The sequence below is a fragment of the Sprattus sprattus genome (genome assembly GCF_963457725.1).
Source record: "Sprattus sprattus genome assembly, chromosome: 3".
Lineage (NCBI taxonomy): Eukaryota > Metazoa > Chordata > Actinopteri > Clupeiformes > Clupeidae > Sprattus > Sprattus sprattus.
Genome location: NC_137922.1, coordinates 30,132,133 through 30,157,135, shown reverse-complemented (window position 1 = coordinate 30,157,135; position 25,003 = coordinate 30,132,133). Strand labels below are relative to the sequence as shown.

The following is a 25,003-nucleotide window of genomic DNA, read 5'->3' as shown; positions in this document are numbered from 1 at the left end:
CCAGAAACCCAAATGATCCCTTTCCATAGCAGTTTATTATTATTATAAGTAGCCTATTATTATTATTTTTGTTATTATGCCTATAATTAATGGGCATATGTGTTATTATTATTATAATTCACAACTGATTGTATTTTATCCTATGCCAGAACAGAACTCAGTGGCCTATAGACTGATTTACCATAGCCTAGACTCGTTTGAACAGTCAAATGTAAAGTTAAACGAGTCATTCTTTTAGTGGACTACTTTATTGGCAACCAATCAGAATCCCTGCATAGGCTACCTGCAGGAAGTTGACGTAAATCTCCTCCCTCTCAAATCTAAAATATCAAGTGTAGTCGTCCAACCGAGGTGAGCAAACTAATTGATGGAGTTAGAATATATCCTCGAGGTCGATTAACAGGTTAAAGACGGACCGGGCCTGTCATCTGAAGTGAAATCTGCTAAGGAATCATGCAATACCAGTACCCAGTAACTTCGGCTATGAATGTTCCTTTATATGCTCCGACCCCAATTCAGCCCGTCCACCCAACTCCCTTCTACATCGAAGACATACTCGGAAGGAATGGAAATCCAGTTTCTCCCGTTCTCTCGGCACCGACGCTACCATCCCCAAATTCGTCATTTACGAGTTTGATATCACCTTACAGGAGTTCAATCTGCGAGCCGACGCCAATCCATCCCGCCCTGTCGCACCACGCAGCTATGGCGGGTCCGTATGCAACAGGGGCATTCGCACCCTCAGTCTACCCTTTCAACCGGTCATTGGGGGAATATGCGCATGCACTTATCAGACACGATGCTCTCGGTGAGTTTATTTTGAAATGTTTTAAAGCTTCGAAGTGCTACTGGTAGAATCCTGTCATGATTGGAAACGATACCTAGTCTATTCTATGCAGATGTCTAAGGAAAACTATCGAAACAAAAATCTATGACAGGGAATGCTAAATCAATCCCCTTTTTTAAAACTAAAACTTTGTAAAGTATAAATATAAACGAATGCGTTGCCTACTCGGTTGGTTAATCAGACCTATCATGCCGGCCGGTCATTTGCAACACGACTTTTTAAATCATTCTCTTAAAAATAAATGTCAATGTCAGTTACACAGCATCATTTATATACGGTTCCCCTTGGTTGGAATACAAAGACAAGGGGATTTATATGCCCCCCACTCTCCCAGTTAAAATATTGCCACTGTATTCTATTTTGTATTATGTTGGCCTGAGTTTAACTTCTGCAGTTAAGCAAACTGATCCTTTCCGTTCAGGCAGGAAATCTTGAGCTCTCGATAGGAGTAAATCTGGTTTCAGAAGCTGTTAAACGTTTTCCTGTCGGCCTCTTGTAGGCACTTCCCCGGGAGTCGTGCACAATACTGATTATTTTATCGACATCCTCAATACAGACTTATTCAGGAAACACTCCACTTCTGATAGCCGAGGTCCGTTTTTTTGGAAATATTGTTCATTTCCGCGGTACGGTATGTGACTTCAGAACAGCTAAAACAATAGGCCGATGTCCTGCCGGGGCATGAGCAACAGCCTTCACTGATAGACCCGTTTGTCCGTTATCAAGGTCTGCCTAATTGGTGAATAACGGTATCATGCAATGGTACGAAAATAAGACGCACAAAAAGCTTGACGTAAACATTTTTGGATTGGATTTGTATCTCTACGCCTGAAAATTAAATTGAGTGCTGAGCCTATTGGGCTACAAACATAATAAACGATAGACCTATATCTTAAACTCTCTCTCTCTCTCTGTTTTACACACACACGCGCGCGCGCGCCCACACACACACACACACACACACCGCAGTTTCCTATGTCTTTTGTGACGGGAAAAGACGGATGTTAAAGGCATTCACAAGATAAACCAACAGGAAACACATTGACGGAAATTTTGCCATGGTTGTGCGCCAATCGCGCTCAACTGCCTTCCTCATAAACACAGGTTCAAACGGCTGTCAGAAAACTCGTATGCTCCATTACCATCTCTAAGATTTAACAAACCAAGCAGATTAGAACTGTTTTAATTATGATGAACAAAATGTTATAAGAAGGCTGAAATTACTTTTTATGGAGCCTATATGATTTTGTATAAAATATTTTCCCATGTGGCCCCAACATTTTAAAGAATTTATAGCTTTGTTCGTGCCCATCCGTTCTCCTCATCTTATACTTCTTGTCTGTGTTACACAAGGCAAACCACTCTTATGGACTCCATTCATTCAGCGCCCCCTGCACAAAAGGAAAGGCGGGCAGGTCCGATTTTCCAATGACCAGACAATTGAACTAGAAAAAAAGTTCGAAACACAGAAATATCTCTCTCCCCCAGAGAGGAAACGACTGGCCAAAATGCTGCAACTGAGTGAGCGCCAGGTAGGTATAGCCAAAAAAGATTGTGCGTCCTCTACTAAATTAATTTTGAAGGGTACGCCAGATTTTAATGCAGATTTAATTTATAGTTTAATGTTTACATTTGACAGGTGAAAACTTGGTTCCAGAATCGCAGGGCGAAATGGCGACGGCTAAAACAGGTAAGCCAAGCCAAAACAAAAAACTTGTGAGCATAAACTGAAAGCGTGTAGGCTATACTTGCTGTAAACAGGCTTGTATTGTTTTGCATAGGCTACTTAACATAGGCCTAGTAGATAGGTTGATATGTTCTTACATGACACTGGTTATCAGTGAATCCTGAAAGGAAAAAAACCCGAATTGTTTGATTTTGCGCTTGGTTGTGCACGCTAGTCGTCTTAGCTTGACACTGAAGAAAGTTGCGAAATCTTGGCGTAGGCTAGACCTACTCGACTGATTTTGAAACATATTAAGTGCTGAACAAGATTGTCAAATGACAATACTTTGAATCGTTTTTAGTGATTTATATACACCACTTAACTACCACAAAGTATTGTCCAATATTCCATAAATGTTGAAACATTTATCCCTACAGGAAAACCCGCAGTGCAGTAAACGAGACATCGAGGACGAAAATCCGGACAGACATTTTGACGTGGGAGTGAATTCAGATGAACACAGCCTCACACAGGTTCCTCACAGCCACGCTCAGGGTTCCTCCACTGCACTCTCGCAGGAAGGCAACGAGTCAGACCTCTCGGAGAATTCGGACCAGGAGCTGGACATTGAGGACGGATTTTCCTCAACCTCGCAAAAATAAAACAGATGATGACAATTTCACTCTGAAGAACATTAATTGTAAATATTGAATATGTATCATAAATCATGTATATTGTTGAGACATGAATTACATAGGTGTATGTTTGCTAGGATGAAGCTTATAAGCCAAGTTGTTAAAAAGAATGGTGTTCTCAAAGGTCATCTTTACTGTTCACAGAAGAGCATTTTTGACTTAATGAGCAGTTATTGACTTAATGAGCAAACAAGGAGTTGCTTAAAATGAAAAGAGTCTGACCAGGTGTACATATTCTTTGAAATGGGCCTAATCTAATTTGTGATTAAAACAACTCATATTTCCTCTAAATATGCCCATCCCAGTTGCATTAATTGGCATTGCAGGCCGACCTCTTTTTTCACAAAATAGCCTAATGTTAAGTGAAATTACACTAAACAACATTCCTTTCCATTTTTTCCTTTACGTAATGACAGTACCTTACCTTTTTAGTAACCTGCATTTTGACTGAAGAATAGAATGGAGACATGTCATTACTGAGATCCACACCTTTACATTTTCATTAAAGGCGATATAGCTTGTGAGGAATGAAGGTTATTTTGTGCAGAATCAATAAGCGGTCATAACCCATACCCTACACTTTCTGTTTGCTCTTGTTTTGACCATCATATCAGGTAGAGCCTCAGATTTGTTTTCATTTAGCAGAAAGACAAACAACAGAAACTTTTGGTTACCAAAGTAAGCTCTTTGTTAATAATTGCAGAGGCTGTAATGGTTTGAACTTGACAGTATGTGGTATTTTAGCTGTATTTGGTATGATTACCCTCACAGTTCAAAGAGCTCAAATTTGCAAGACCATTCCAAAATCAATAGTAGGCACAGTGATTGTACCTGAATTGAGTAATGGTTTAGAAGTCATACAAAAAGTCAAAACAGCAAGGACACCAGATACCAGATAATGATGTGTTAAGGGTTGATTCATTATTCTGTGGAAAGGAAGATTTGCAGGCAGGGGAGTTGTTGACAGCAAATAAAAGTTCTAATGCAGAGTGGCACTGTGTGTTCTTTGTAATAATAGTTGCAATTGACTGCATTGGGTACAAACCAACGAGTATTGAAATATTTAAAAACACCAGTATTTAGTTGATCAGAAACGATTGCCAACTGATTGGAATAGCTTTATTTTATATTCCTCTCAAGAAGCCTCCATTTGCCGCACGCACAGCCCTTTGACATTCTAGCTGTCTGTATCTGAAAATATTCAGGGAAGAATTCAGCCCACACCATTTGTAGCTCTTCTCAGAGGTGCGATGAGCTGGTTAGCCATTTTGTCTGAGCATTTGGTGAAGCTTTTCCCACATGACCTCAACAGGGTTCAAATCTTTGAGCAGACCAGTCCATCAAACAGTACTTTGGTTAGGTTTTGCAGCCTATAATCAAGTTGTATTGCCCTGTTACAATTTGTGCCAATTAAGTGGGGGATGGCAGATTTGGTCAAATAAAGTGGAAATATTGTCCCACCTTACCAGCCCAGAAGCAGCCCCATCCTGTAACATGTCCTCCATTATGGTGGAGGGATTGACATAGTCCTTCAGTTTCTACCTCCTCAGGTTCAACACAACACTCTTTTTTATCTGCTTTTTTTCAGATATGGCTTTTCATTTGAAACTTTGAAAATACAATATCCTGGATTTTTCTTTTTCCTAAACAGCTGTTTTCTAAACGAAATAATCTCATGTTCTCTTGAGTATTTACACATTTAATCCTTTTACTATTCTGGTCCTGGTTAGATCCAGTTTGCTCTTTCTTCCTAAAGACTGGGCATATCTGTTTCTGAAAAGGCTGACGAATTTCTAGAGAGAGCTGTGTTTTGACTGTTTTTGAAACACATTTTGACCATTACCTTTCAACCCAAGAAAACACAATTTACATCCTTTATTGAAAAGCATATGTTTTAGGTTTGGTAACACAATCAAAAAATGTGTCAATCATACCTATAGTCTTTGAACACGATTGATTAAGGATCAGCAGAGTTCTGTTGGATTTAATTTTAATTTTACATTTTCAACCTCAATGTCTTTACACCTGAATAAAGTTCTGTATAAACATGGATACAAAAGTGCTTATGCAATGGAAATCATTTTTTCATACTGTTCTATTCAATGCCAATATGTGTATATATATATATATATATATATATATATATATAGTGCCAAGCTATTTGGTCTGCCCTGTTTCGTTTGAAACCTTAAGTAAATTCAGGTACTAAGTGACTAATCTTTAACTGCTCAATCTTGATTTGAATTAGACCTAATTGAAAAATAAATAGCATGAGTGAGCTCACAATAAGCCCTTAGTGATATTTCCCTGGGTGCCTGTGGAATCCACCTTTCAGAGCATTGTCTAGTGCCTTAAATGACACCAGGCCCAATGAATTAATGATTTAAATATTGAACTGCTTAATGCTGTTTTTGGGGGCACGGTGGAAGTGGTTTCTGTGACAACTCCTCACCAAATATTGACTCAATCCTAAGAGGGAGATAGTGCCCCCAGTGAAGCCCTGTGGAAAGCGGCTTAAAGGTTGGTAGTTTAATTTTTTAATTGAAAATATATCATGCCTCAGTGTTCTGTTGGTGGCACTCCTTTCAGACCCGTTAGCCATCAAAGAATTATCTTCTTGGTATCAGTTAGATTGTGTGTTCTCCATGTAAGTACTCTAAAATCTCAATCAGGTCTGATGTGATAGCAAAGGGCCACGGAGACTAATGGCTTGTTTGTTCCTCTTCCTCAGTGTCCTGATTAAATTACTGGAATAAAACTGCCCAAATATTGAATCCAACCCTTTGAATGGGTCTGATAATGGTTAAGCTGATCTTTCTACTGAAAGAACGTTTTAGGATTGTTACATTTAAATGGAGGGTGTTATACAAGTTGACATTCATATGTATTAACCTTACCTATAAAGTTGTAAGAGTAATTGTCATAATTTCATGGTGAGTATGCACTAATGTAATATTAATTATCAGTAAAAACTATGCATGTAGACTATTGCATTACTGTTGAAAAGTGAATGTATTGTCTATGCCACATATAAAGTGCATCATTTATATACATAAAGTATACCATATTTTAAAACCTTGACCCTAAACATGAATATGTCTCCACAAGTTTTCAAGACATCTTGAATATACTCTATTTCACTACTTGCCAATTCAGTGCCTGGCTATATTAGTTGGAATGCTGGTTATTAAGCATCATTCATTTTGAAAGACATTCTATTCCCGAGTCCCCTAGCCAGATGAGCCACTGTTTACTGTCTTTCTAAGCAAATCGCTTCATGGTCAATTAAACTCTGCTTGTGGACCAATAAATAATAAGAAGAAGGGTCTCTGTGGACAGTGTTTGTTGGCTGCACAGATTTATGGCCTCACACTAACCCACATAATGGGGACCCTGTCCACGACCAGCTTCCACTTACCTGAGCATGTGGCTCATCTGTGTCACTCTAGTCAACGACCAGAGGTAGAGACAGCAGAGGATACAGTACCCACACAAACACTGGTGTCTCATTCATTTATCAACCAGTGCCCCCCCTCCACCCCCACCCGCAGATAATGGTGTCCACTTTGCCAAGGTCAACAGCTACAGCAGTCACATTCCATTGTTGTTCAATTATAACCACTCATTAACTAATGGTTAGAAGGAGTGTCCACTGATTAATAGCCTTACATCAGACTAATACTTCAAAATGTGAGGAAGGTGTGCCACAACATGTTGATTTTTTTTTTTTTTTTTAAGTATGGGCTTGTGAGAGTTTAAAAAGGATAAAGTATATTTCAATCATGTTGAATAGGGTTTATGGATAGAACATGGTTTCTATGGTGTCTAGCACACAAGAGCCAAGCATGAGAGTATACACTCATGTTTTGATAGATTTAGATAACTTTAGCATCAACTCTATGGGTGGCCTGCCATATTTCAGACGTATGCATGCTAATTATAATAATAATTACATTTTTATTCCCCTTCTTGACCGTACTTTGTTCATCCGATGGATATCGGTTGTCTATGCTTCCTGTCCGCGGCGAGAGATTGTAGTCGAGACTCTTTTCGATGTGGAACTTTTGTGGCCTACCTAGTGTTGTGCATTCCAGTGCCGGCCTTGGTGCGTTCAGGAAGTTTTTAAAAACTCACCCTTTTAAATCAGCATGTGTCATGCTCATGTATTTGTTATAGCGTGGAATGTTTAATATAATTATAGCTTGGGTATTCTTCTTCTTATCTTTATACAAGTCAATTATTTATTTTTACTATAATCTGATATTTATTTTAGGCTTACACATTTTGTTACATAATGTATAATGCTTTCTCACTGTTGTTAATTTATATTTTTTCAAATGTTGCTGTGGACATAAGCGTCCAAAATTATGAATGTATTACGTTATTTTGAAATGTGAAGTTTAAATTATGAAAACCCCACAAAATTCCCAGTCAAACCCAATGACACGGTTTCCTTTGGCTGTAAATGACTTTAAACAGCCTCCCATTCATCTTGAAAACAGACAATGTACATAATGTGTCAGGGCTCTAATGTGAGTTTAAATGGACCTCCTGCTTTGTAAGGAAACTAGGCATCTGGGTGTGTGTCTGATTCAAGTTTAAGGGTTAAGTTTAACTCATTGTTATAATCTTCAAACTCTGTATCTGAGGGTTGACCAATGAGAACCAGAAGTCTGCAAAGACCATGTGTGTCATGGTTTTAATCCTGTGATCACAACCAGGGGCCTTGGCCCAGTCATAAAGTCCCTTTTAAACTTCAACTTAAGATACCATTGATCTCTCTCTAGACAAAGAATAGTTTGTAATAGCCACCATGATACCAACCAACATACAGTAGAGCGTAGGAATTCAAATAAGCAGGATCAAAAAAGACGATTGGGGGTCTTATCTCCTCAAAGCAGTCACTGCACTGTAGGATCACATTAGAAGCATGTTCAGTGTTGTATTGGTAGACTGTACATTGCACCTTATCAACATACTCAGACAGCACGGCCGATGTGCCAGTGAAAGGCTTATTGATTGCTGCTGGGTTTTATGATAGACTGTGTTGTTATGGTGAGTCTATTGATTTGAACTGCTTAAGTAAACTCAACCCTTGTAAAGCTAACTAACCAGCAACAAATGTTTGAGCTTACAGCTTTGTGTGGCTATATTTTGTCAGTTTGCACATGTTTGCACATGAAATGGAATCAATACTAGAAAATGAAACTCCTTAGCCTCTGGTTTGAAGAATAGCTTGTTGGAATCACAACTCTAGACTGAACCCTAGACAATTAAATGATCAACGCGTTGGTTTGCCATGAGACATAACCTATACAAAGTTATTCTGACCATGCACAGTAGAAATTATATTCTATAACCAACAGAACTGATACCACACCATTAGACCATGGTTTCATCCAATTATCTAGAACTATCCTTGGATAAACACTACAGATGTCCCTATTTGTATCTTATTTGTTTGTTCTATACACTTTTACTTTTGACAATACTTTTTAAATTATGTTCATAAAGAGTCCTGAGTTTTGAGAAACACAAAGAAAGGGAATGAGACAAAGACAGTCCCATTATGGAGCTTGGAGGTTTAACCCCGTTTCCAGAAAAAAACCCTGAATGCTGACCTTTAGGTTAAATAAATAAAGACAGCACTTCTAAGGAGAGTGGGTGCTGATGACCCTGGTGCAGCCTTGGGCAGACAGACAGGCTGATTTACTTGGCTGGCTGCAAGCAGCTCTGAGCAGTACAGGGCCACTCAAAGCCTACAAGCAAGTGGATGTGGTCCCAGCTTAGAGTACTCTTCAACAGCTCCCCCAAACCAATTCACCAGATATGATCAGTCAAGATGGAGCCAAGATGTAGATATAAGCCTTTCTGGCTCAGTAGCGTTTTCAAATGGGTATTTTAACATCCCTTCAGAGAGCACCTATCTTAACTCAAGTATGTATCCTGTTTTCTGCAATTCTGCATTGTCAGTGAAGGGGATTAAGTCATGTTAAGTTTTTCCTGTCTCTCTCAGCAGTGACGGGATGTACCAGCTCTGTGTTGAAAGAATTGAAAAGGAGAGAGGAAGACAGGGAGCGAGGGAGGAGATGGTGTGAGAGAGAGAGAGAGAGAGAGAGAGAGAGAGAGAGAGAGAGAGAGAGAGAGAGAGAGAGAGAGAGAGAGAGAGAGAATGAGAGAGAGAGAGAAAGGCATGGGGATGCTTCATGGTTCTCCAAAGCTATGGGCAGGCAGACAGTTTCCTCTTGACACAAGCAATTAATCTGGATCACTCAGGAAGTTATTCTTACATGTATGTTTCCACAAATAATGTTATTGGGTGAGCTTTAGGCCCTAAACAATGGCCTCTAATTTGTTTTGCTTCCTCTTTGGCCCACAGCAGACTGTGAAAACAAAGATGAAAATGTGAGGAAACTCTGCTAAATTACAGCTGAAGAATGTGGGGGGACAGTGACTCAATGGACTCAGAAGCACAGAGGTCAGACATTTCAAAAGTGTCAAATTTAAAAACATACAAGTATGTATCTGTTAGTTCAACAGAAATCATTTAATGTTTAAAAAGTTTACACAACTCGAAATAGCAAGAGAACTACAGAAATGTTCATGCTGAATACACTATGTCAGTACTACTACAATTTAGCAGGACATAATTTAGATGGTACAGGAAGGGCTAATATAGAAAATTACATGCATAAATATATATATACAGTATATGTATGGTGCTCTGCAATCCGCATTAAGAAGGGGATAACTGGCTAGGATAATCTGGTAGGTGTTTATATTCTTTTATGTACCGGCGGTAAGTACATTTTATTGAGCACCTACAGTATGTCAAATCAGATTAATAGAGAATTCATATCCACTACATTTTTCGTCTTTGAGTATCTAGAAAAGCGCTGTATAACAACAAAGTTGTATTACTATTATTTTTATTTGCACTTTAATAGTAATTGGCAAAGCATTAATGATATCATGTTAGCATCATAAATGCTTGTTATGGTTACAATTTCATGGAAGTGACGGAAAAACAACTCGGCCTTAGAAGCAGTTGGCTTGCACAGCTGAAAGACGTCTGTCCAAAACACACATTTTGAAACTTTTGAGACTTTTAAAAACTTCGGAGCTACATTATTCATCTCTGTAAGCTTCATGACAGTAACTACTTGTATTTTTACCTTGTGTATGTGCGTGTGAGTAAGCACACGCGTATGTTTTGGGGTGTTTGTGCATGTGTGTGTGTACGTGTGACCGTTAATGACAGGTGTAGACAGTTCCTCTGTATTCTCTACTTTTAGAGACCTCGCATAAGATGATGCTGTAGACAGTGTTCCTGTCCACTATCAGTAAAACATAACATGTCCATGTATTTCAGAGTTGCTCACATTGCACAATATCTGTGCTATATCATATCACCTCCCTTATCCACTTCCTCAATACACTCTCACAAATGTAACATCTATTGACATTTGTTCAGATCAAGAGCTATCTTCCAGAGCATACATCCCACAAAGATGACAAGTGAGAACTCATGACGTGCCACCCTGACCACCAAGATAGTGTAAATGATTTCATCATGTGTATAAAATTACCCTAATGCAATTCATGCAGAACTGTTTTCAAACTTATCTTATACTTTAGAATTTTAAAAGGATATTGATGTTTTTTTTTTTTAAATAGATGTATTGAGTGCCTGGCCCCTTCCATTGCCTCATGTATTTAATGTATCATGTTTTATCTTTCATGCTTTTATCATTCTTTTCTGTCATAATTATTTAATTGATTCTGTAAAGGACTGTGCGTTCTGCTATATATACACTTAATAGAAATAGCTGCAATTGTTACCATTAAGAATGGTTAGCATGTATACAGTCACACTAGATATAGCATTCTCATCATGAGTGTGTAATGCTGTCATAATTATGATATTATAATGATAATGAAAAAGGAATCTCAGTTACTACTAAAGAATATGTAGCAAGACAGGGCTGCAGGGCCACAGCTTCAAATCAATAGCTGTGTTCCTGCTATTGGGCCGGTGCGATACAGGGCTATCTTTTGGCCTGGGGCCTCAAGAACATAAAACATTTTGGGCCGATAGCCCCGCAGTATTGCCCTCAAACCTGCCCAAAACACGCTGCCTTGGGGTAAATATTTCAAGCACGTGTCAGTAGGAGGCTCACGTTGAAGTATCATGCGATGAGGTCTGGATGCCAGGCCCCTACGACCTACAGCCGGATAAATGAAGAAGAGGAAACAAATGGAAACCAAAGTGGATGCTTGTTTGCTGTTGCTGATCTGCGCTTGGTGGAATGTACAGTAAACCTTCAGATAAAGTATATCCTTCATAACGTAAAGAGACACGTTAGACTCCAATTGTTTAAAAGTGTCATGTACTGGAATAGAAGTTCATTTAGCGATCCATCACAGGTATCACTGGTAACCTGAAAGTGTGGCTCTTATATAGGCTTATAGGCTCTTCTCTCTCTCTCTCCTTCCATATCATATTGCTTATGCCTATAATAACACTGATAAAATAGCCATATTGCCTACTGTTAAATCTACCTCCCAAATATATCTCCCTATCTGTTTCTGAAATTGATGTCTACTAACATAAATGTTCTCTCGCCCTTATAGCATGTTCCAATCGCTGATGGAAGTGGAAATATTGCTCCTCACCCCCACCACTCCTCATCTACGCACATGGACAGCTGAACTCTACCCACTCACTTTCTTCCTTTTCTTTCCCTACTAATCAAGACTATCTCCCCATGGGATGCTGCTGTAGTCCCTCCACCTGGTCTACCTGGAGAAACCCTCGGCCAATTGCACCCACCGCCACTGCATTGCCGTACACTTACTCTACCCCATACCCTATGCTAGCATTTATATACAATATACATTATTGCCACCACTGAAATGTTTCTCTGTCCCTACGTCCCCTACCCCTGTAACAGTAACCCTATTAGTACAGTAAACTGGTCTTGCCTGTATCATGTATTTACCACCGGATTTCTGTATACATACTATGTCCCGCGACCAAATGCTGGCTGTGTACAACCCCTGTTGCTTCCTTTCCCCTTCTGCCACACAACCCTCCCCCTTCCCCCCTTCCCACCTTCCCAGCTTCCTATCTCCACCCGGCCGACCTCAAGCAGATGGGTCCCCCCCTTATGTGCCGTGGTTCTGCTTAAGGTTTCTTCCTGCCTAACAGGGAGTTTTTTCTTGCCCCTGTGCCATGGTGCATGCACTAAGGGGGTCTAGGCTCTGGGCTCTGTTAAGCGCCTAGAGGCAATTGTATTGTTATGGCGCTAAACAAATAAAATGGAATTGAATTGAATTATATAAGCCATCTTATAGGCATAGTTGACTGTTAGATAGCCAGCAAGTCTCAATTGTTTCCATAAGTGAAGTTGTTCGCCTGAGAAGGCCTGATCAAGCCCTGAGAATGACGGTGAGAGTGACAGTGGAAACGCACACTAGCCTTCACACGCACTAGCTCGGCTGCATGTGGTCTAATAGTAAAAATGTGGCTATTGAGACAAGCAACATTTTAAATGTGGAATAGGATGCTTTTAAGAACCTACTTTTAATGTGCAAGGATTTGAAACACAATGCTACACAATGATATGCAAAACCATTGACCATTGACATTGTCACTCACACACACACACACACAAGCAGACACCATTGTTATGGTTCAAATCACTGTTCCTTGCTACAAGAACCTTGACCCACTCTGTGCTCCATGGAAAGTGTTATCTTGGGCAGCGTGCTACAGGAAACTCTGTTTATCACTTCCTCACAGTCACAGTTTGTTTATGCCTCCATCATATGACTGGATTGCATGAAAATTCACTTGTATACGTTCTATGCATCAACAAGAAAAAGACAGAGTGTGAAGGAGGGGCCCACAGGAATTGTTATCACACACTGCATATGTTTTGTTCTATGAAAACATGTTCTATCAGGACGTGGCAGATCTGTCTGTTGGTCTCATTGAAGCTAGGCGTTTTGATGAGTGGGATTTCAACGAGTCAGTTTCACTTCTGCCTTTCTAAATGAGCACTGAAGCACTGAGCTGTGTCAGGGTCATTTCACAACAATGACAGAGCCACAGAAGCTTGAGTACATACACACAGCTCTCGCACTCTTCAAAAGGAAACATGCTGGCTGGGCTGGGTTTAGAGCTTTGACTTCTTTGTTTAGTGAGAAGCTTCATGATTGAAAGTTTAAATGAAACATAACTCATGAATTCCAAAGGAATTGCTGTCCTGTCAATTAAAATGTGTAATTACCAGGAAAAATAAATCTGTAGAAATCTGTATCTGGTCCTCTGGGGGCAAATAGCCAGGCTTTAACAGCGCCCTCCATTATGGCTGTGTGCAGTGGCGAGTGTCCTTCAGTTCCTCTTAGTTTTATCTGAAGCACAAATGGGCCTCCAAAGCTCTTCAAGGGACCCTCCAAAAACCCTGATATTTCTAATGGCTGATGATTGCTTGGCACACAAAAGCTGACTGCAGATGGAACACATCAGGCCAAACAAGAAAGGTAACGGATCATAGAAAACAAGCGCAAACAGGAAATTATCTCATAAAACCTGTTCAAAGGCATGATGTTATGCATTTCAATTTTAATTCAGATGTTATTAACAACTATTACAGAAATAAAAAAAAATCACTATGTATAATTAATGTTTATGAACATAATTCCTTTTCTATATGAATAAAAATGTAATTTAATTTTTTTTAACCAAATGTGTTTTATTGAATGGTCTAATTGTTTTCTTTACAATTTACTGAAAGAAAACTGAAAAAATAGAGAGATATATATGCCATGTTTACTCAGGTAGCCTAATCATACTCTTTCATCAGGCTCCCTCTGCTTGACATCAGGAGTACTGTCTGCTGAAAGACATTCTAATGAATTTAGTTTACAAATGCATTTAGCAGATCCTTTAAAACTTAAATCTACAATTATCATGGTGCTTTCATTATCATCTACTTACCTGGTCTAAATGTCACTTTGATTGGTCCAATAGACTATGATGGTAAACAAACTTGCTGATTAATAACAACTTGAAAAGAATCAAATGGTATAATTGAGTTACTGTGGTTAATGGTTAATGGTAAGGCAAGGTATACTTTATTATTTTCCCAAAGGAAAACTTGTCATCGGCTCCAAGCCATGCAGCACACACTTTTCAATGGCGTCACAAAGTACATAGATCATACATTCAAACTCATACACAACGTGCTGTGAATGAACAGGTTGAGTGTGAGCCAATATTTCTTTAATGTAAACAGTAATATCATATAATAAAGACAGATATGATCAACCAGTAGTTCTTTAAAGTAACCTTATGCAACACTTTTACACTAAAATAACAGCTTCAAAATCATTTTGGTGGTACACTGCTGGTAATATGGAGAATGGCACCTGTGCCACTTCCACAGCACGCCTGACCAACAGACTGGAAAACAGTCAGTCTCAGACTTACTTACTTGTTGGATTGACCTAAAATGTACAAAAGGTTGCAAGTCAGTGTTGGACTGGTCAGTAAGAACTTAATAACAGTCTTGCTATGTCTAGTGTTGCGTTTTTTATATATCCTTCAGTTAACAAATACACATGTACATGTGTAAACCAGATATGGAGGATGAGGAGGATGAACCAGAAGAGGAGGAGGAACCAGAAGAGGAGGATGCTAGGCAGTCCTGTTAACTCATGTGAGGCAATGCCGCCACCTGTTGGTGTGGGAACTAACTGCACCTCATTCTTGTGGGTTGTTTTCAGAGCAGCTGTGGTAGAAATTGGACAAAATTCTACGAAAAGGAGGAAAGTGGTCCACAAATGTGCAAAACCTGTTTTATGTCAAATTAAAATACATCTTTTCAGAGTAAGTAATGCATATTTGCAAATTGATCTGTACTTTTGTGGAAATTTTTTTACACAACACAATTTAAAAAACACATATTTGTGGAAAGTGATATTTTTGTTTTCTACAGATTTCTGTGGTACAAATTGGACAAAAGAAGAGAATGGCTGTGATGGAATCACTCAGAGAATTTTTGTAGTTTCATTCATAATCCCAGTTGGAGTTTTGGTCTAAACTAGCGAGCAGATTTCCTGAAAGAAATACAAATCCTTGCAAACACCAACAACAGCACAGAATTGATGAAAGCTTGCTAGTATTCATTGCTAGTATAACTGGTGTCCCTGTGGCAATATACCTGATGGTGTCTTGTTAGCATATGATAGCCTTTCTGACATTTTTTCTGGGGTATATCTGGGGATAGTAGTTGATGATAGTTGGTAGGAATGACTTTCTGTAGTCTTCTTTAGCTGAAGAAGCCTCCTTCTGACTGTGAATCTGAAGAAGCCTCCTTCTGACTGTGCCACACTGTGAAGCCTCTTTCTGACTGTGAATCTGAAGACGCCCCCTTCTGACTTTGAATATGAAGAAGCCTCCTTCTGACTGTGCCACACTGTGAATCTGAAGAAGCCTCCTTCTGACTGTGCCACACTGTGAATTTGAAGAAGCCTCCTTCTGACTGTGAATCTGAAGAAGCCTCCTTCTGACTGTGCCACACTGACAACTAAATCTGCAGCTATACAAAGATTGCGAGAAAAAATATGATATGAAAAGGGAGAAGTGAGAAAAGATGACAATGACTGAAAACACAACTCAGAGACCATCATGTACACAAAACAACCTGGTGCATAGAAATGGAATGACTGGACTTCAATAAGGACAAGTTCTGGGCATAACATGCCTCAAAACATCACTGTGAATGACCCTTATGAACAGAGTAAGCTGAACATACTTCCCCTGTATACAGTACTTTTGCACAAGAAAAGGTTTCTCCAAATGAAACATTTATATCCTGATGGAAGTGGTCTCTTCCAGGATCGAAATGCCCTCACCCATAGGGCAAGAGGGGTTACTGGATGGTTTGATAAGTATGGCAATGTCACCAATCATATACTTCAACCTTTGCAGTCATCAGATCTCAACCCAACTACCAGATTTTCGAGTGATGTGTTAGATAGAGCTCTCTACCACCATCATCAAAACGAGGGAATATCTTTTGGAATAATGGTGCTCCCTCCAGTAGTGTTCCAGAGACTTGTAGAATCATGGAAACAGTGAAGTCAGGTGGCGTCACAGCTGCCTTTTGAACCTACATGCTAATTTACCTAATCGAGAATAAACTTTAATATGTGCATAGCTCACTTAAGAATATATCATCTCAGTGCAAACCTATGACACACACACAAATAATGCTAATGAATACAAAATATATGACATGTACAGTATATGTGCAAGTGTAGCACAGCGAGAGGCATGCTGCCCGTGCAAGATGCCTGTAGAGGTCATAGCCTGCTTGTGCGAGGGGGTCTTTTGTTATCCTTGAAATAAAAAAAAGTCAAAGTAGCTTTATTTGTCAATTACTTCAAATGTCAAGACATACAAAGTATTCGAAAAAACGTTTCCCACTCTCCTACGGTGAAACATATAAGTGCACAGGCACAACAGAGAGGACATACAAACATACAGTCAAGACATTACATAATACAAGTAGAACATACAGATAAACATATAGCAGCATAAGTTACATAAAGTGAGGTTATGTAGTGCAAAAAAGGGCAATTTGGTACAGTGAGTGGTGTTACCATAAGTGATAAAAGTGTAGAAGCAGATTGTTACAGAGTCCTGAGTGATTTTAGGGGGGGGGGGGGGGGAGGATTTGGATATGGCTGGGAGGAGTGAGGGGAGAGAGTTTAGTGTCCTGACAGCTTGGTGAATGAAGCTGTTGCTGAGTCTGGTGGTGCGGCAACGGAGGGTCCTGTATCTTCTTCCAGAGGGTAGTAGGCTAAACAGGCTGTGTGCGGGGTGGCTGGTGTCACTCGCAATTGAGGTGGCTTTTCGTGTGAGGCACCAATGATCTTAGCAGCTGTGTTCATTATGCGTTGCAGTGCTTTTCTGCTGTGTACAGTGCAGCTGCTGCCCCACACAGTGATGCAGCTGGACAGGATGCTCTCAATGGTGCCCTGGTAGAAAATTCTCAGGATTGGTGTCGGTGCTTTCGCTCTCTTGAGCTTGCGGAGGAAGTAGAGGTGCCGCTGGGCTTTCTTCGCCAGTGATGCAGAGTTGGTGGCCCAGGAGAGGTCCTCACTGATCTGCACCCCCTGCTCACTCGCTCCACAGCAGCACCATCGATGGTCAGTGGTGGGTGTTCAGTGTGGCTTCTCCTGAAGTCAACCACAATCTCCTTTGTTTTGCTGACATTCAGCAGGAGGTTGTTGTCTCTGCACCACGTGGTCAAGAGGTTGACCTCCTTCCTGTAGTGGGTCTCATCGTTCTTGGTGATGAGACCCACCAGAGTTGTGTCGTCCGCAAATTTCACCATGTGGTTGGTGCTGTAGGTTGGTGTGCAGTCGTGTGTCAACAGGGTGAAGAGCAGGGGACTGAGCACACAGCCTTGTGGGGCCCCTGTGCTCAGTGTGATGCTGCTGGAGATGTTGTTGCCGACCCGTACTGCTTGTGGCCGCTCACTGAGGAAGTCTAACACCCAATTGCAAAGGGAGGTGTTGAGCCCCAGCTGGTCCAGTTTATAGATGAGATGTTGTGGTATTATAGTGTTAAAAGCTGAACTAAAGTCTATGAAAAGCATTCTCACATGTGAGTCCGCTTTTTCCAGGTGGTAGAGGGCTGGCAGGAGAGCAGAGCAGATTGCGTCCTCTGTGGAATGTTTGGCCCGGTATGCAAACTGAAAGGGGTCCAGGGTGGGGGGGAGGATGGACTTGATGTGTGACATGACTAGGCGTTCAAAGCACTTCATTATGATGGGGGTCAGTGCCACAGGGCGATAGTCATTGAAGCAGGATGGAGCCGGTTTCTTTGGCACAGGTATGATGATGGAGGTCTTGAAATGTGATGGAACAGCAGCTTGACTCAGAGAAGTGTTGAAGATATCCGTGAAGATATCCTTAAGCTCCTCTGCGCAGTCCCTCAGTACACGGCCTGGGATGTTGTCTGGGCCTGTTGCTTTTCGGGGGTTGATAGTGGAGAGTGCCCTCTTCACACTTTCTGCAGACAGGTACAGAGCCTGGTCGTGGGGGGGGCGGTGGAGTTTTCTGTGGGCTTGTGTTGTTGGTTGCTTCGAACCGTGCAAAGAAGCTGTTGAGGTCGTTGAGCAGAGAGATGTTACTGAGCTAGAAGCCACAGGCTGCGCGTGTCTCTGCTGTCCTTGAAGTGGCTCGTTATCTTTTTTGTGAAGTCCTGTTTTGCTGTTCTGATGCCACGGGACAGGCTGGCTCTCGCTGTTCTTAGGCCAATCCTATCCCTGGCTCTGAAGGCTTTGTCCCTGGCCCTCAGCAGCTGATGGACAGCTCCTGTTGCAATGGACGCAAATGGTTGCAGCAAATGGACGCACTGTTGCAACTATTGGGTGAGATGTTGAGAAGCCTTGTTGCATTTGGATAGAAGCTTTTTGCCATTCCGCGCGCTTTGGTGGATCCGAACCTTTTCCCTGACGTGAGTAACGTGAACAGATGATGGGCAGGGTGGGAAGGGTCAGTGAGGATGCGATGTGAGCGCAGCAGGCAACGGGAGTTGGAGATGGAATGGATGTCAGGCAGCTCCTTCCAGCTGTTTTCATCAGCCTCTGGATGGCTGCCTGCTCCGCCTTCGTGCAGCTGGAGAACCATACGGCCAGGCAGCACACTCTCTTCAGCGTAGTGGTAGAAGTTCATAAGTAGTCTCTGATGAAGGTGTTCTTTCCTCAGCTCCTGGAGGTAGAAAAGGCGTTGCTGGGCTTTCCCCATGACTAAAGCTGTGTTGGTGTCTAAGGACAACTCCTACGAGGTTAGGCCCAGGCGTTATGGACTCGGAAGTTTAAAAAAGTGGGTACACACTGATCATACTGCTCTACTCACCAGAAGGTGAAGAAACCCATATTTACCACACATCATCAAAGGAAAGGGCTGTATACCTGAAAAATGTAAGGCTCAGTTGGGTACCTCTACAGCCATTGGTCTTTTCTGAAGCTTTGCGGTCCAGGAGGCTATCCCACACCCATATACTATGTGGATGAGGGCAAGGTTAGGCATGCTAGCCTCTGTGTCATCAGTGACTGCTTGGGGCATGACACAGTCTCAGTGCATATATTCCAGGCAGTGGTAATACCCCACATCAAGAGGCTTGTACCAGGGCAGCTTCACAGTATAAGAACTTCAATCATGTTCTAACCAGATCTGTAAAGGCTCTCCGTTTCAACACAACATGCACTGCCAGTGACCCACAACTGCTAAACACAACATGACTGCCCAACCATAGAACCTGAGCGGCATAATACAACAACAACGGTGCTTTCGTGAGCATTTCACCAGGCTTTTTAAGCAGGTGTTATACCTCTGAATTACTTAAAAATAACCATAGTCAGTCATAAATTCCTTCGTCAAACTCAATGCTCTTTACTTTTTCAACACTCCTCAACCAGAGAGGGAAACTCGCGATTTTCACCTGAACCAAAAAAAATTCCAAAAAATTCCTAGGCAAAAACAATCGATCCTCAGATCATTGACCAAGGCAAAACAACTAGACAACAGAAACATTGCATTGGCTTAATAGATTAAATAACAAAGCCACATTAAATCAAAAACCATTTAAGCATTATCAAATATTTGAATGTAACATGTAACACAGGCACCTACCTACATCAGCCCCTTATACATGTGCCACTGTGATCAGATCAGTTTATCGTATCGTATTCGCATGTAGGTGTGAACATTTTCAAGGGAAACGGCTCTTGTTGTTACGTGTTTACATGTGCAAAATATGAACCGTTTACATTGCCTCGGGCATGCGCAAAGACCACGGAGATGTGCTCCCACCTGGTTTGTTTACTAACAACATCAACGTGGATCCGCATCGTGCACAGGCAGTGTAGTGGCTTAAAGTTCCCTTCTTTCTATCAGCATATAGTTCTTAATATTTTCTTTGAATAACCACTCTCAGATGGAAAGAAAACGAGTCTACACGTGGATGTGTTTCAACAACGGTAGAAAACTGTGTTTGCTCCGTCTTTTACTGAACTCATAATTATATGACAGTGGTATTAGTTACAGTTGAGACACCCGAAATAACTTGCATGCGCAGCAATCCTGAGACGTGATTTTTAGTTTGCACATGAATACTAACGTCTTCTTTGATCCCAGGAAATTTGAGCACATAACCATCTCCCTTACGGAGATATTGGCGAAAGTTGTTTAACCTACTTCATTGCAAACGTCTAGTTTTGCAAATGTGACTAGTTTTTGTGCAGTAGTGAATAGAGTCTCAGTCTACTCCACCATACATAGCATATCATGTTTGTAGAAAATGATTAAGGTGGAACAAATGCCAATAAGCATATTTAAATTAAATGATTCACATTGCAAGTAAAATGGTGCGGCTGGAGCAGATACAGGGAGGGACAACGGTGACGCAGTTTGGATGTAGCGACAAACATATATGTGCTGTAACAAACAGTGTTAACCAGTATGTGAGTAACGTGGGTTTTATTAAAACATAGCGAGTGTAATGTGTAGCTATTTCATTCCGTTTATTAACCTTTCCGGCTGTCTGTATTACTAGCCAGCAGCAGACGTAAAGGAAAGTGAATAAACCCCGAAGTTAAAAACATGTAATCTACTTCGGCAGCGGAGCATTTTACTCCCCGCAATCTCTCTACAAACTTCCATATAGACGCGGGATCAGCAGAGGAAAATCTACTTTCCTTTTGGGAGAAACCAGGCCAGTCGTTCCCACGACTACAGCACCTTGCAAAACGAATTATATGCGTTCCAGCAACAAGTGCTGCAGTGAGCGCTCCTTCAGTGCGTCAGGGCGCGTTATAGAAGCCAGGCGCTCTCGCCTGAATCCTGACACTGTAGATGCTATTTTATTCCTGCATAGTGCTAAGACAAATTCTAAATAGAACGAAGGTCAGGCATATCAGCAGAGGTATATTTTGGTTACATTAGGATGGCTACGTTTATAGCTTGCGTTTTGGGCGCACCACAATGCCAAGAAGTTTGTCGCAACTGTAATGGCATATTTCATTGTGGGGGTGATTGATAGCTTAAGGCTTACGAGACACGGTGTTTTCCGATGTTTTACTGAGTCCTCTCTGTCTCTATCATACACACACACACACACACACACACACACACACACACACACTAACGGAAGCAAAAAAGGTTTAAATTAAGTGACGATCCCTCAAATGTCGCGTCTCCCGCAAACCTGCAAGCTATGAGTCAGCTGTCAGTATTGGAAGAAGCCTTAACGTCTCGAAAAGATGAAACTGCCTGGGTTATTTTGTTTCGTTAGGCTATTAGTTATATTTTAAAACAGCCAGTCATTGTAGCCTACCACTCGTGGAATAAGGAATTTCAAAGAGATGATGGAGTGATTTGACTCAGAAGTGACATTGGGCATTGGCAGCGCGAGATGTTCAGAACAAGTTAAACTTCTAGCTCAGTAACATCAACAGCTAAGAAAGAAGGTAAGAAAAATAGTCGGAAAACTTGATTTGCAAGGGAAGCAGGCAAGTGTTGGGGTTGTTACAGTATATAGCCTACAATGTGGTGAAATTTCAGAATTAATAGGCTCCAGTCAGCGTTTCCTTAATATGCTTTCTTTCATTTTGCCTAGGCCTAGGCTACTAGCCTATTGGATCAGTCTCCTTTCAAGAACAGGCAAGAACTTTCTAGCCTCCTGTCACCGTCTCCCACCAGTCACGCACCGCCTCCCCCATGACACATCGGCCTGATTTGACACGCCCTTTTCTGAGCCGAACGATCGTGGTAAACCACCTCTCTCGAAAGGCTCAGACGATCGGCGGAAAAACGAACAGTTCACATCTAGACCCCTTATACATGAGGCAATTGTAACACGAGTTTCTATCGGTGCAGACGCAATGTAAACGCTTTACATTGACACATGTATAAGGGGCTAGTGTTTTGTTGAATTAGGTCCACAACGCCTTGCATCCTAGACCCACCTCCCTCCATACCTGTATTGGGTTAGGATACATGCCGCTGCCAGAGTCAACAACAGATACACCTCAAGACTAACATCTCAGTGCCTCCAATTAATGTGTCTGTCCTAGAACTAGAATTTCACCTTAACAAAGATTTACTCAAATGGAGTAAATTGATACAAATATCAGGTTAAAAAGTTCTTTATTCCCAGCTTCCTGAGCTAACATGCGTTAAGTTACCAGATCATCCTCCACGATTAGTGTTTAATGGACCTCGCGTTATGGCAATTGATTATTTGTCAATGGAACGCTCTCGCCATGTTTTATGGTGACCATGGAGTAAATTGATACAAATATCAGGTTCAAAAGTTCTTTATTCCCAGCTTCCTGAGCTAACAGGCGTTAAGTTAACAGATCATCCTCCACGATTAGTGTTTAATGGACCTCGCGTTATGGCAATTGATTATTTGTCAATGGAACGGTCTCGCCATGTTTTATGGTGACCATGTTTAACTTATGTTTGACTTTCAGTGACTCAAGACATTATAGCCAGAAGCAGACCAGGAAGCAACTCTAGTGCCAGTTCATTTGAATACAGTTCATTTGAATACAATCTCCCTCTGAACCATCCCCTCAGCTATCTCATCACATTCGTTTAGCTCTGGAGGCTGCTGCACCAAGAAAACTCTAGTCTTACTGGATCGCTTGGACATCGAATCATTTCACCATTCTGACGGTATGTATTGTCCCTAGCTTTGACCTATTACGCGTTCCTCGTGCGTCTGCTTCGCCCATGTCACTCTCAAAATTGGGGCCTCTACCATTAAAGATTACCTGTCAGGCATTCACTTTTTCTACAAATTACTGTTCGGCTTAGAGATCGCAGTTCGTTTCTAGCCATCATATATTGCTTCTTCTTCATATAATTAATTTTGACACACTGTTCATGACTTAAGAATGTAGTAACCAAATGCCTTGTATTATTAATTACCTTGTATGAATCATGTGCTTATGCAAGCAGGAACATGGCTCTTTCTGTTTTTCTGTGTTACAATTTAGATTATTAGGTGCTGACGTCATATATGAGTAGGCCTATATGCGTTAAGAGAGGGACCTTCTGCATACGTTTGGGGTAGCTCAGAGGTGATAAGAAGGGGCGAACTGTGCCTGTCCGACCCTGTGTATAACAGACATCCTTGCATTTTAGAAAGCGCAGCTGGGATGACACAAAATTACTTTTAGTCGAGCGTGGCTATTCTAGCTGACATTAGAAACATTTATAGTTAGATACATCTTAAGAAGCCTATATAAACCCTGTGCAATGTAGCCTAAGTGAAATTGCTTCACTTTCATTCTTGTGCTGTGAGTGAGCCGGATTGCAATTTTTACTGAATAAATATAGGGTGAATTCAGGTATATTGGGACATCAGGTAATTTGGGACAGCATAAGGAAAAAGGATTTTACTTCTGCCTGGAAAAGGCTATGGTAAAGTTAGGGGTGCTAATACATTGCTTAGGAATGCTTTAAAATCACATGACATAAGGTAGGTGACATCACACAGGGGGTTGTGGTCAGCATTACACAGGAAGTTGACCCCAAAAATCAAGAGGTCAAAAAACGACATATGCTCTAGGTGGATTTCAATATAAGGCTGTAACATGTATATGCTTCATTTAATGTGGACACCAATTATTAGCAAATATGTGTGATGTATAAGTATACTTAAATAAATAAACACTTTTTTGAAATTATGTTTATATTAATTTAATTTTAACATTTTCTTGGTGTCCCAAATTACCAAACATGGTATGGTAAATTGGGACGGCACGTTTCAGGTAATTTGGAACAACATGTTTAGGGTATAAAATGAAAATGTGTCAATAGTTTAGTCATAAATAACTTGATTAAAAGTGAACTGGTCACTTTTATAACAACACAAAACCAAAGTGATGTATCCTAGGCAATTTTTAGCAGAAGAAATTAGAGGCTAAGGGTGCGAACAGTCAGAGCTGTGTGTAGTGGGCCAGAATGAAGGCAGCATTGCAAGAGAACAGAGAACTGGAAAGGGCAGGCAACAGACCTAAGCTCCGTTATCTTACCAGGGCCTGTTATGTCCCCAAATCCACCCTCAAAATCAGAAGATAACACGTACTGCACAACCTTAATGATATATGTATGGTTAACAAATCCATTAAAATGTTTTTTTAAAGGTTCAATAAAGTGTCCCAAATTACCAAACATACTGTCCCAAATTACCAACAGTTGCTTAAAATTATTTTTTTTGTCAACTCCACTTAAATAGTGAGCCATGTGATCATAAAATATCATTAAGACTTACACTTAAATAATGTGGATACCTTAAGGAATTCAGAAATGTCTCATTCATTGGGTTATGTTTGTAGAAGAAGACAAAATTAGAAGACTCAGAAGACAAAATTACAAAAAGTGTCCCAATATACCTGAATCCACCTACTGATCTACAACCCTGGAGTTCTGAGATAACTTGAGTGAATTTCACCTAACACTCCAAAGCTTTCGAATGTGGAGTTTGTGTAATCTAATAAATGTTGTTGGGGACATGATAAAGGCGGATAACTGCAAATCTCTGTGAGACATAAGCCTAGGCCTATATGTCTATATATGCCGGTATCTATATGTCTATTTTGTCTATATGACTATTTTGTCTTATTTTAAGGTAAACGTAAAATTGTTATATAATGGGCTTAAAAGGCGTAAGAGGGACATGTGTTGTAGGCTACTGGAGTA

General features: G+C 40.8%; 1 protein-coding gene across 1 annotated transcript; it reads left to right on the top strand.

The window, feature by feature from the left end:
• Positions 1-453: 453 nt before the first annotated feature.
• On the top strand, positions 454-3,175 carry hhex (hematopoietically expressed homeobox; the record flags this gene model as incomplete). The annotated part of the gene is made up of 4 exons (XM_080834348.1): positions 454-808; positions 2,201-2,379; positions 2,487-2,537; positions 2,951-3,175. 4 exons carry the CDS (start codon positions 454-456, stop codon positions 3,173-3,175), a joined length of 810 nt encoding a protein of 269 aa, XP_080690474.1.
• Between the last annotated feature and the right edge of the window lie 21,828 nt (positions 3,176-25,003).